At 24.7% G+C, this 14,350-nt stretch overlaps 2 protein-coding genes across 2 annotated transcripts; both read left to right on the top strand.

The window, feature by feature from the left end:
• The first annotated feature begins 4,180 nt into the window (after positions 1-4,180).
• LOC122855445 (UNC93-like protein) lies at positions 4,181-8,954 on the top strand. The gene is made up of 7 exons (XM_044156812.1): positions 4,181-4,433; positions 5,095-5,373; positions 6,852-7,138; positions 7,225-7,441; positions 7,576-7,735; positions 7,867-8,134; positions 8,301-8,954. The coding sequence occupies exons 2-7, from the start codon at positions 5,132-5,134 to the stop codon at positions 8,588-8,590; spliced, it is 1,464 nt and encodes a 487-aa protein (XP_044012747.1). The 5' UTR covers positions 4,181-4,433; positions 5,095-5,131; the 3' UTR covers positions 8,591-8,954.
• An 849-nt stretch (positions 8,955-9,803) lies between these two features.
• Positions 9,804-11,869, top strand: LOC122855446. The gene is made up of 3 exons (XM_044156813.1): positions 9,804-10,156; positions 10,270-10,371; positions 10,436-11,869. Exons 1-3 carry the CDS (start codon positions 10,013-10,015, stop codon positions 10,763-10,765), a joined length of 576 nt encoding a protein of 191 aa, XP_044012748.1. The 5' UTR covers positions 9,804-10,012; the 3' UTR covers positions 10,766-11,869.
• The last annotated feature ends 2,481 nt before the right edge of the window (positions 11,870-14,350 follow it).

The following is a 14,350-nucleotide window of genomic DNA, read 5'->3' on the forward strand; positions in this document are numbered from 1 at the left end:
GAAGTATATAGATGAGTATTTGTAATAATTTTAAATTGATTAATAGTTGATAAATAAGCTAAATGAATTGATGTAAAATTCAATTGATATGAATAAATTAAAACACGTTGAAAATGATTATCTTTGATGATTTTGAATTACCCTCGCGAATGTCAATTATCTCGTGAGCGCATAGTCATGATGCATTTGAAATATTATAATGAACTACTACGCGTCCCTTCGTCATGACACACCAGTCATTAAGTCAAGTATTTTGCGTACAAAAGGTAATTGAGATAAGGGGAAGGAAGGATCATTAGTAATCTTAATAACTAAGAAATATAAAATTTTAGATTTTAGAAATAAAAAGCTTTTTTTTATTTTGTTAGTTAACGGTTGATAAAAATATATAGAAAATGAAATAAACAGAAAGTTTTGAAATTTTTTATTGTCTTAGTTTTTTATGAAAAAATATTGAAACTAAATAAATATTTTTCATGCTATAAATTGCTTATGTTGTTTTTAAATTAATAAGATATATTTTGGTAAATAATAATAATTAATAATTATTATTAAAAAATAAAAAAGGGGTATTTAAATAAAATTATTTTTGTTGATTTAATTTTCCTTGTTAAATTTTAAACAATTTAACGTTTTTATTTTCTATTAAGTGAAAATTTTAGAAAATATTTTAAGAGATTTTAGAATAGATTTTAGAATAGAAAAAAATTTGGTTTGCCGTGGCAATTTTATCGGTGAGTTAAACCTCCACAAATTTTGTGGTGGCGTGAAGCCAAATCATCAATAAATCATTTCGATCGAACATCAACGGATGATACTTCAAATCAAATCGAAAAATAATCAAAGTACACTAAAAAAAAAAAATCGATATAAAGAAAAATTTTGAGTTTTATAAAATCGTTTTTATTTTCTGACAAATAATAGTACAAACAAAAAAATTTATAAAAATATTAAAAAAAAAAACATTTTATTATTTATTTATTTCTTAAATAAATAATTTTATTTATTAAATAATTTATTATTTAAAAAAAAAACATTTTATAAATTTTAGAAAATATTATTTTCATCAATTTAAAAACGAGACAAAAAAAAATTATAAAAAAATTCCATTCCATAAAATTTTAAATTACAAATAGATCATAATCGATAAATTTTTCTAAATAAAAAAAACAAATCAAAACATCCTCAACAATATAAAATTTTTACCGAAAAAAAAATTTCGATTATTTTTCATTTCTTACGTCTGACTTACGGAGTAAGTGTCGTTATTGATTTGATAGATCCAAGCGCTGACTATGTCAACTCGTGTGATTCCATCGATCTTATACAAACGATATATTATTATAAAATAAATTTTAAAAGTAACAATGTTTTTTTTGCTAAAACAAATTTCAGGAGTCTGCAAGTTTTTTCTATGTTATCGAAATATTATAAAAAATGCTCTACGAGGTCGTATCGTCAATAAAAAAGAAGAGGGTGAGAGGATGGGAATCGTTGGGGCTGAGTGGTGTATGGCAGATCAATACAATTGCACGTTAGTGCTAATAAATAATAGGCGGTGGGAGCGAAAAAAGCGCGCATTGCAGCAATGAACGCAACACACAAATAATACGCGATACATCAGCGAGGCTGGTCGGGTCGGTACCTAGTCGCCTCTCCCTTCCTCAATTTTGCCCCTGTCATTCTTTTGCACTCTTCGTATACCAATCCCTTTTTTTTTTTTTTATTTTTTGTATTTTTTATTTTTTTTTTTTCCGCCCCACACCTTTGATGGTGAGAGTACCGACAACGCTCATCCTCTATACCTCTCCCACCCCCTGGGGCACCGCCATTTCCGGACAAATAAACTCTAGTTGACGTAATTTTTGGGCTGGCCATACGAACTCCACAAAAAAAAGTGAGGTCTTCAGTCAGGCTATTTTCGATCGTCATATTTTTTTCTTTTAATTTTTTTGTCTATGCCTCCGCCCATATTGAACATTTTTTTTTAACTTTCTTTTCTATGTCATTTGTATGTAAATTTTATGATACCTCACTAATACTTGACATATGATTATTAATATTAATTATATATTTTATTTTTTTTTATTTTATACTTCATCAATGCACTATGTATTATGCTTGATCGATCTTTTGGATCATCGTTCAATGTTGGGTTCAAAAATAAATGACGATTCTAGGATTTAATGAAAATCCTTGATTTATCGATCAATTTTAAATTTCTCCTTTTTAGCGCTCAAATGATTTAGTTTTATACATATTCTTATCCCCTAATTAACAAAATAATTCTCTATCTCTTCCTGTCTACCAGCTTAAACTGCTGTCCCCTCGATACACAACAGTGTTCTTTCCATTTTCAACCCTCATGTTTTTTTATATATTCCCGCTGTTCGATCACTTGCGCTTTGCACCATACGTTGCTCCCCAAACTCTTCAACCCGTTGCATGCACTGATTCTTGAAAAATGAATTGTTTGTTTTTAATGTTTTTTATGTATATAACCAGAATAGCTAGAATAACCATTGTATAAAATATTATTTTCTTTGATGTTATTTTCAAAAAAATCCATACTTTGTTTTTCGTTTTTTATTATTTTTTTTCTTTAAAGTATATCATTTTTTTGATTTTAAAATTACATAATATTTTGATCGTTTTATAAATTTAATAATACAATAAAATTTAATAAAAGTTATATGAGGGATGTATAAGCAATTTTGTAGAATGAGTGTGGATAAGCAAACGACCCGCAGAAAAAGAAAAAAGGGAAAAGTTATGGTGAGTTGACGATTTGACTACGTGACTACATCTTTCCATCGACTGACCATAACCTTTCCTGTAACGAATATAAGCTCATCCACACGGGTGTCTCACTAACCTCCTTTACTCGTTATTGAAGCAATATCTTTTTTTTTTATTTTTTATTCTGGCTTGCTTTTTTTTTTGTGGCTTGGGTAAGTCGTGTGAAATAAATGACGCATAAATTCGTAAAATAATTACAGCAAACAATAAAATAATATGAATCCATTTGGAATTTATTATGTATCATTTTTTTTTTTTTATTATTCACAAAAGAATAATTGTGTTATTTGAAAATTAATAATTTGGTTTTTTTAAAAACCACTGTAATGATGTACGATCAATGAATGATTAATCGATTGGAAAAATAAATTACTCAAATTAAATTGTTATTTTTATTTTTAATAAATTAAAAAAAAAAAAATTAACTAATTGAATTTTCGAATTTCATTAATTTTTAAGTCTTTTATTTCGAACGGAAATATTTTTCAAATTTTTTTTCGATTCTTATGATTTTGAAGCAAGACTATCATTGTATAATTTAAATTTATTGCTAAAATTTAGTGTACAAAATAAAGACCATAAAAAATTCCAAAAATTAGAAAAAAAAAAAAATAACAATAATTTTTTTTACTGTCGAATATTTTCGCGTAGAAAAAGAAATTAATTTTGTAACGATAAAATGAGCTTGAAATTTTTACAAGTTAATTATTTTTTTAACAAATCTTCAGTTGTATTATTTACAATGAAATTTCAATCTTATTAAATTTCATTTCCTGATTTAGTAATTAAATTATAAAAAAATTAAAATTCTTAAAAATGCATTGTTTATTTTTACCTTGAAAAATAATCTGGGGATTTCGATTGCGATCTATCTATCCGGGTTGAGAACATGAAATCGCGATTATCTATCTTTATATAAATACACAAACATGCCTGGAGATATACATCCATCTCTCTCATTCAAGGTAACATTTACTACAATCACATTCCCTCTACCAACTAACAAGCAATATTATTTCATAAATATGTTTAAAACTGGTTGCATATTTTTCCACTTCTTACGATTTTTATCGTCAACATTGTCATTGGCCAAAGCAAGCTAAACTCAATAAAGCGTTAATAATTAATATTAAATATTTTTTTAACTAATTTATGAGTTTACATTTTTTCAAATTAATTATAATAATTAATTTAAATGTCTTTTTTTTTTATTTGTATAATTTTTTTTAATGTTGAAAATAATTTCATCAACGCATTGACACAATCTTTAAATTTTTAAATATTATTTTCACGGTTAGATTTTTATTTCGAAAATGATTGCATATATTTCTTGATCTTCTTCAAAATTATTTATACTTAATTTTAATTTATACGTTTAAAATATAAACCTAACACAAATCGAGGTTAACGCGTTTGGATTTATTCTATTGGCTTATTTATTTATAATTTTTTTTTTTATAATTTGATAGTAAACAAGTAGTTGTAAGTGGGAGAAAATGAATGTACTTTGAGTAGTGTATTCTCCTGGTTAAACAGTCACAGTTTTATATTCCAAAGTAATACAATAAAAATAAAAATAATATTAGAATTAAAAATAAAAAAGTGTTCCAAGTTACACGAGGATTCAATTTGGGGTAAGTCATTTAAGTGTCATTTAAAATTTTTATCGCGTTCTTTTTTGCGATATTGCATATCGCGCAGCAATAACGCTGCGATATCATTGCTAGGTCAAATTTCTAACTAAAAGAAAATTAATTTTTCATTATTATTTTTAAAATTATTTTTCATCACTAGAAATATATCTAAGTTTAATTTCAATTGACAGGTAAATTACTTGACAGTCACTTTTGATTTAAATATTAAATTAAAATTTATATATTTATTATAAATATGAAAAAAATTTTTTCAATGAAAAACAATGTGATAACAATACAAGGTTAATTCAAATAATATTTCCTTTCTATTTTTTTTTATTTTTAATTAACGTTTATATATAATTTTCATATATGATGACAATAATCATCCTTTCATATATAATTTCGCATAATTTTGTAATTGTACAGCTGGTTTTTTCTCTTTGTGATTATTCAGGTCAACTATATTGTGAATCAAATAATTTAAAAAAATAAATAAACGATAAAAAAGTCAAAAAGTTGGATGTTTATTATGATTTAATATTTTTTCAATCGATGTCAAATGTCTTGAATACCTGAATAAATATTATTGCAATTATTTTTTGTTATGAATAAATCAATTTTAAAAAATAAATTATAAGTATTAATTTATGTTTTTCAGTTCTTGGTGAGATAAAATATATAAACAAACAAATAAAATGATCCACGAGCAAGAAATAACTAGAGAAGAAATTTTATTTGAACCATCAGAACGATGGCGAATATTGAAAAATCTGTTGTTAATAAGTTTTGCATTTATGATTCATTTTACGGCTTTTATGGGAATGAGTAATCTTCAAAGTTCGATTAATCAAAATCAATCATTAGGAACATCTAGTCTTGCGGTCATCTATGGAAGTCTTATTATCAGTAATATTTTTTTACCAACATTGATTATTAGGTAAGTTTATATACATTTATTTATAAAAAATATTTTAAATTTATTCATGTCATTATTTAATTTAGCCTCAGATTATTCGCATACTCAAATTTGAAGCTTACATTTTTGAGAATTAAAAGAATATAAAAAGAAAAATTAAAAAATTATTTAAACAATTAAATATTGTACTAAAATAAATATTAATTTAAAAAAAATTAATATTAATATTGACTGAATAAAAAATATAAGTTTTTTTTTTAATTTGAAAAAATAAAATTATATAATTAAATATTTTCTTTAATTAAAAAATAAATAATACTATTAATAGTTTTTTATATCTGGGTCAATAAAAATTAATCATGTGAAACAAAATCAACTTCATTATTTATAATACGAGTTGCCGGGGTCGGCGTTTTGTAATAAGGGTTTACATAAGATTTTTAAGGTAGACGTGTTTTATTTTAATTTACAAAATTATTGATGGTCATTGAATTACTATTTTGATGACTATATTTTTGGTTCATGATTGTTTCACATATTTACACGTGTATATGAAAGAAAGAATAATTTTCAAGTATTTAAATTTTCTAAACTGCATATTTAGCTGCATGTTATCAAATTAATTAATTATTTCATGTAGCTATTTTTTTTTTAAATGTAATACTTAGATTTTTGACCTTGTAAGTTATATTTTTTTTCAAATCAATAATAAAGTATAATTAATTTTGTGAGTTCATTGAGTAAGCTGATGGTCAAGTCAGCAAGAGCCCTGCCTTCAGTGCTAGTACCTCGGGTTCAAATCCCTATCATGGATTTTTAATGTGTGAGTGGCACACTCAACCTGAATTTTAGTTATTATTAGGTTCGTATCTTCTGGTGTTTGGGGCAAATATAATCTGGTGTAGACCATGTGAAATACGCACTTGGTCTACGCCAGGAAATATCTGCCTTACAAACCTTAAAAAAGGGGTATCCTTTTTTTGTTTTTTAAAGAAAGGATAATGTAAAATACACACTTACACATATTTTATCTATCTCTCTCTAACAATTATCGATGACAACTGTTCTTTTTATAATAGGAAGGATTTACTAATTAATTATTTAAATTTCGAATTTTTTTTTTTATAAATTTCAAAGAGTCTCGTCATTTCGATTGTTTCTATTTTTTTTTCAGTGCCAACTTAAATAATATTGCTGTGTAATTTAGGATATAATTTTTCTTAAATTTAAAAATGAATTATTTTTAAATATTTAAAAGAAAACAGTGGTGATAAATGTCCCCGTTTTTCCCGTAAATTTTCCCGTATCGATGCCAATACTGCCAATAACGATTTCGAAAAAAAAACCATAGACAAAAATTATTGAAAATAACGAAATGTAAACGTAACGAAATATAAACAAAAAAAAATAACGATGAAATTATTTTAGTCAATCGCAATATTATATTTTGCTATTTAATGTTAATTTTTTCTAAATGTAAATTTGTTTTTTATTTTTAGATGGTTGGGTTGTAAATGGACAATATCTTTAGCATTCATAGCTTATATGCCATTTATTGGTGCTCAATTTTTTCCAACATTTTGGTCAATGATACCAGCTAGTTTTGCTGTTGGTTTTGGTGGTGGACCATTATGGTGTGCAAAATGTACATATTTAACAATAATGTCAGAAGCGTATGGAAAAATTTCAAATATTCCAACGGATTATTTAGTCACACGTTTTTTTGGTTTATTTTTTATGTTTTATCAAATGGCTCAAGTTCTTGGAAACTACATTTCTTCATCAGGTAAATAAATTAATTAAAACCTTGTAAATAAATTATAAATTCATCTTTGCTTTTTTAATTTATAATTTATAATTTTTTATATTTAGTACTTTCATATGGAACAATTGAGCAAAGCACAAATACAACAAATCAAACAGCTGTCATTGAATTTTGTGGATCACGATTTTGTCATATGGTAGAAAAAGAAAATCCTTTATTACAACGTCCTTCCGATGAAAGAATATATTTTATTTCAGCAATATATCTTGGCTGTATGGTAATGGCATCTTTAACAGTAGCATTTGGAGTTGATTCTTCAACAAGGTAATAAACAAATCTCAAAACAAATTATCTCATTACATCAAAAATTAAATTGACTTTTCCAATAACACCAAATTAAAATATCCATATCGTCTTTTCTAAACTAAAAAATAATTATATATATTTTTATTTAATAGATATGAAACTGCCAGAACTAAAACAACAACTAAAACAACTGGACTGAAATTATTGCTAGTCACTCTCAAATTATGGAAAGAAAAACGTCAACTATTATTATTGCCAATAACAATATTCATTGGTGCTGAACAAGCTTTTTTATTTGCAGATTATAATGCCGTAAGTAACAAGCAACAAATATCTAATATCTAAGTTACATTTCAATGATGATTTTTCAAGAAAAAAAATTGATCCACAATAAAATCAATCGATAAACAGTTGATAAAACAAATTCAATCAATTTTTTACAGTCTTTTATATCATGTACCTGGGGAATCAATCACATTGGCTACTTTATGATGTGTTTTGGTTTTGTAAATGCAATTGGAGCACTTCTCGCTGGATCTGCAATGGAATTATTTGGACGTATACCAGTTATAATACTTGCATTTGTATTACATTTGGCAATTTTAATAACACTCTTACTTTGGGTACCGTCCTTAGAACACTATACATTATTTTTAGTTCTTTCTGGATTATGGGGAATATGTGATGCAATTTGGCTAGTTCAAGTTAATGGTAATTTTTATATTTTATTTACATGATTTAAATAATCATTCTTGATTGATCTACGAAATTATTGCTTATTTTTTAATTAAAAAAAAATACAAATGATATAAAAAAGTTTTAATTGGATTAACTGGATATATTGTTAATTTATAATTTTTTAAAAAATATTTTTTAGCATTGAGTGGATTACTTTTTCCGGGAATGGAAGAAGCAGCTTATTCGAATTTTAAATTATGGGAAGCAACTGGCTCTGTCATCACATATGCATACAGTCCATATTTATGTACAGATACAAAATTATTTGTATTGATAGGAATTCTTGTGATTGGCGTCGTGTGTTATCTTATAATTGAGTTTATCACTAATCAGACTAAAAAAATACAATTACATGATGATAAAACTAATTTTGAACTTGATAATAATGAAGATAATTCAAATGACAAATATTCTAAAAATGACTCATAAAATTTCATCGAAAAATTTACAAATTTAGTTATATTTTAAAAAGAAAATTTAATTTTAATTTGTATTTTTATTTAACAGTGTTAATAATGTTATTATAATTTTTTTAAATTAAAATTTAATTGTAATTTTAAGTAGATATATATTTTTTTAGTTGAAAAATAAATATACCATATAAAAAAATATTTTTATCTATTCAGACTTAACAGTGGCGTAACATGAATGTTGTTTTATAAATTCCAATGGAAATTATTTTTATGAATTTAATCGTGTTTAATTTTTCAACAAGTAAATATAAAAAAAAAAAAAAGGTTAATTTATTATGTAATATTCTTGAGCATGAATAAAGTTTTTAAATAATTTTATAGCTGTATTATAGAAAATGAATTTTAGAAAGGCAACACCTACTCATGCCTGAAAAATAAATATACCAATGGCAAAAAAAAAATTCTCTACAACACAATCATACGTATATTTTTTTGTTTGCATTTGTATTGCATCAATAAATTTGTTTTTTGTTTTTTTGAATTGGTTTTTTTTAAATTGCTATTTTTTTTTTTTTGATGCAATGAGTTTTTCTAGCTTATCAATTGTTATTCGCCGATAATATATCCTCCTAGCATTTTCCTGTAGCGACACTAGATTGTCAGCAATTTTTTTTACACTCTGGTTGGTCAATTCTAAAAAATTTTTACGCGAAAATTCAATATGCGAATGCGTGACTTGGTGTGATACAATCTATACAGAGACCTTGACTGAGAAGCTTTTAGAGCTTTAAAAAAAAACATTGACACAGAAAAACTTTTTATATTTGACAATTATTTAATAAAACTTCTTGAAAATTTAACTATTATTAGACACATGATTATTTTCAAATAATAAAATGAAAATTATGTCAAATAAAATTACAGGTTTAAATAAAAATAATAAATTTAGTATTTAAAAAAAATTCTAAATTTAAAATAAATAACATAAATCGATCAACAAAATTATTTAGAAAAAAAAAAAAAAATTCCATGTAGGGTAAAATAATAATTAAACTAGAAGCAATTTAAAATAAAGAAATTTACAATGGTGTGCAAAATCAGATAAATAAATTCTCAATAACCAAGGGTAAATACCCACCCCATTTTTTTTTTTTTTTCTAAATGCAACCCTTTCTTTTATTAAACTCTTATTATCGACTTGCGCAGAACCACCACACCCAATACAAGTATGGATCCTTACAGTATTTAACATCAGACACGTAGTGTGCCCATTCAGAGTTAATACACTTAAACAAAGTGTACCTAGTGAAACAAGAAAAAAAATAATATATAAATTATTGTCTTTTATATATAATAAATTAATTGTTAAATGTTACGTGTTTTTTTATAATAAAAATATACTAAATTATAAAAATAATAAAAAAAAACATAATTAATAATGTCTCAGGATTATTCATACGCATGTCAAAGAGCTGAATTACTTGGTGTTGCTCCACCAAGTGAAGAAGAATGGAAAGAATCACAAAAAAATATTGGGGTTGATAATGATGATGAAGAAATTATCAAGGACACTGCTCTCGAGGTATAATTATATTATAAAAATAATTTTATATTGTTTCTAAAACATTGTAAAATTTATTAACAATCATTTTCTTTTTTTTTTTTGATAATGTTAATGTGATGTGGATCAATCAGGATGTGGATCAATCTGGGGAAACAATGACTCGAATTGGTGGTGGTCTTGAAGAGCTAAACAGCATTTTAAATGCAACGCAAAAAAAAATCAACAGGTTCAAGGTAACAACTAAAAAACATAAACAATAATTAAATAATTAAATGTATTTTTTAATAATTATTCTAGACTGTATGTGGTAGCATTGGATCATTGTTAAAAGTACGTGTTAATTCACGTAGCAATACACCAGATCATAAACCACTTGCTCAAGATGCTGATCAATCAGAAAAAATTAAAAATGAAGAAGATGAAATATTGACAATTGAAACATCAAATAATACTGATAATGCTGGTGGTAGTGTTGTTGATGATTTATCAACAAATAAAAAAATTGATTTAAATGAAAAAATGGGATCGCATTTGGATAAATTGGATTCATTGATAAGCAAAGCTGAGCATGCCCAGTACAGCATGCAACATCAAACAAAACAGATGAAAACAATTTTAAATAAGTGAGCGTTTTAATAATCTTATTCCCATATCAATATGATTATTCTATTAATTATAATGACAAATATATACACACTTATTGAAACATATTATACCTGAAATGGAATTGCAAATTAACAATATAATATATCTATTTTCCGTCTATATCTGCTAAAGAAAAATTTTAAATCAATTATATATATTTCTGCTAAAAATTGTATTTAATATATTTATTATTAGTTTAGCTTTTATTAATTATAAACAAATTCTCAATATTATACTAATGTTACTAACTATTTCTTGATAATTTTTTTTTATTTTTTATTATTCAATGACACTCTTTGTCATGAATATATTTGTAAATTATAATTGACTGATTTTTTTTGAAACTTGAGGTGTGCTTTTTTTCATGCCTCTATTGTTGTTAATGTTTTTTTTTAGTTTAGGCTTGCTTAGATGATATATAGCTTCCGTCTTGAAATATTTTTAAAAAATATACACACAGGTAGATTATTAAATTGAAAAAAAAAAAAAACGATTTCGCTTCAACGAACATAAAATTATAGTGATAAAAAAATTATTTATGTTTATATTTATTATAAATATATATTGTTGAATGATATAATTTTTAAATGATAATGATATTTTTATTTATGAAAAATTTATAAATATGTAACTGATGTTACTGATTACGCTTGTCCAAAAAATTGTTGTTTTTATACATGTATTACATAATGTTAATGAAAAAATTAAATCATATTTTAATTTTTTTGTCGTTAAAAAAATATTATGTATTCTACAAATTAATTATTCATTGCTTTGTTTCTGCATGAAAAAAAAATAAATATCGTTAAAATATATAATTGTTTACACATTTTTTTTTTGTTCATTATAAAATTTATTCACCGCAAAAAATACCAAGGCAAATGATTGTTTGTTAAGTCATCATTGTGGTCAACATTATTATTTATTTTTTTTTAAATTAATTGTTTTTTTTTTTTTATTTTAGTTTAATTAATAAATCAACTCAAAAAATAATAACTTAATAATTTTTATATTCTACATTATGCCTATAAGCCAAGAAACCATGAAAAAAAAAAATTAAAAAAACCAAAAGTATTAGTAATTAACAAATTAACGACTGTTAATAATTTTTTTTTTTTTTCTTTGTCAACTAACTTAAAACTCTACATTTATAACCAGCAATTTGTTCTTGTCCTTGTGTAACATAAAAAAACATTGGTTCATCTTGTACTGGCCATGGAAAATCAATTTTAATTAATTTTTTTTTTCATCAGTACATATGCATTATTTTGTAATGATCCTTCGTAAAAAAAATTTGATTGGAAAGGTGATAAATCTAGATGTATATGATATTGTATCAGAAGACGAAATGGACGTATATCAAGTACAACTGAATGTGCAAATAATAGTAGTGATGAACCAGCATGTGCTGTTTTTTCACACATAAAAACTGGTCCTAATTGACAATGATCACCAACTAATGGTAATTGTTTAGCATCAAGTACAGTGATGCTTAACTAGTACAAAAAGAACCAAGAAATAACAGCTGGATGAAAATAAATTAATCAAAGAAAAATAATTTGGTAATGAAATTTAATTAATTATTTTTAATAAATCCTCACAATTTTATTATATGAATACATTAGTATAGTAATTAAATTCTAATGTTGTATGAATTTGTATAATTATCAATTTTTTAAAAAGAAAATTAAACCACATGTAGGTACTTATATTGTACAAAGAAGAATAATTTTATTCGTTTAAAATTATGCCGCTGAAAGTTATGTTTGATTTCGTTTCATATCGGAAATCATCAGGAACTTCAAAAGAAACAGATATATTTAAATTTATTTCACGACGTTCTGCCAAGTCACATGTTTCTTCGACATCTTCAAAAGTAACTTTTGTATTTTCAAGATTTAAATTGTTTAAATTTGGCAAGCCTTTAATAAGTTTAACTATTGAACTATTAGCGCAGATGTTAATGCAATTCGATAAGTTCAAGTCTGCTATTGCTTTGTTAACCAAACATTTAATTGATTGATCAGTGATAAACTTATTTTTATTTGATTTGCTTAAAAGAAGACTAAAAAATTGCAATTGATTTAAATTATTAAGTGCAATTATACCTTTATCCGTTATATTTGAACCACTTATATATAAATTTTTTAAATTTTTAGAATTATTGGCAAGATTTATCAAGAATTCATCTGTAACACTATGATTCAATCTAATCACTAGAAACTCGAGATTTTTCATACTGCTAACTACAGCCATTAAAGATTCGTTTTCTGGAGGAATTACCTGAAAAATAAATAATTTAAATTATTATTATTTATTGAAAAATAAAATTTTTTTTTTTATTGTAATAAATGTAAAATTTATATTTACTTCAACTGATGAATCTGGTGAGTCTGGTGAGTCCAAAGGATAAAACTTCTTAGAACCACATGTGATTGAAAAATGTTTCAAGGTTTCACAAACTTGTGCTAATGACTCGATCAAAGTCATTGGTAAATTTGAATCTTTACAGTTCCAACGAATATTCAATGTTTTAAGCTGAGACATGTTAGAAAAAACATCTTCAAAATCTTTACTTTCTATTTCACTAAATTCCAAAAAAAGATTCTTGAGATTTGGACAATTAGACTTAATCAATGGCATTATTTGAGAAGAAGAATATCCATCCATAGATAGCACCGTCAAATTAAATCCACAGAGATTAATCATATATTTTAAATCATTTGGTATAATAGTTTTATCAGACTCATTCCTTTTACAACGAAAAGCATAGTCTGTAAATCCTGAATCAAGGAATCTATTCGACAGATCCTTGCAAACTGAAAAAATATAGAAATGAAAATTATGGTTATTTATTTAATTATATAGTTTTTTTTTTTTTTTTCATTCAACATTATATTGTTAATTTGATTTTATTACTTACTCATTTCAAATTTCGGCTCAACATCAAATAGTGGACGCATGCGCATCAGGAGCGAGTTACGTTGTTCTGAAACTTTTTTTTCATGTTCAGCTATTGCTCCGTAATATTCTTCATCAGTAATATTTACATTATATTCAGTAGTACTATAATTCTCAGTCGTATCGATGTCACTGTCTTCATTGCTCATTACAATTGTAGTACGTGAATAAATATGACTTGGATAAAGATCATGTATTTTAGTTGGGGACTTGGCCTATGAAATAAAATTAATTAACAACCAACCATTACAACAATTAGAAAATTAATAAGTTATATTTATTTGATCTTGATTAATCTAAGAGACATTATAATTAAGTACTCACATCTTCTTCCGCAATTGAAATTAATGTTTCACGCCATTGAGTCTCGCTCATAATTGCATCAGTCGTCATTTTTCAGGTTAATCTATATAGAAATAAAATCAATTGATTATTTAATGTAATTCATAATGGTAAATCTTGAGGTTTTTAAATTAAATTTTTAAAAACCTCAAATAAATTTAGAAAATTAAATGAAAGTACTCGATAAATTATTTGCACGTGATCTGCATACCTTTTTTTTTTTTCTTTGCACGGTTATAAAATTGTGTCTAATTGCCAATAAAA

This window comes from Aphidius gifuensis, linkage group LG4 (genome assembly GCF_014905175.1).
Source record: "Aphidius gifuensis isolate YNYX2018 linkage group LG4, ASM1490517v1, whole genome shotgun sequence".
NCBI lineage: Eukaryota > Metazoa > Arthropoda > Insecta > Hymenoptera > Braconidae > Aphidius > Aphidius gifuensis.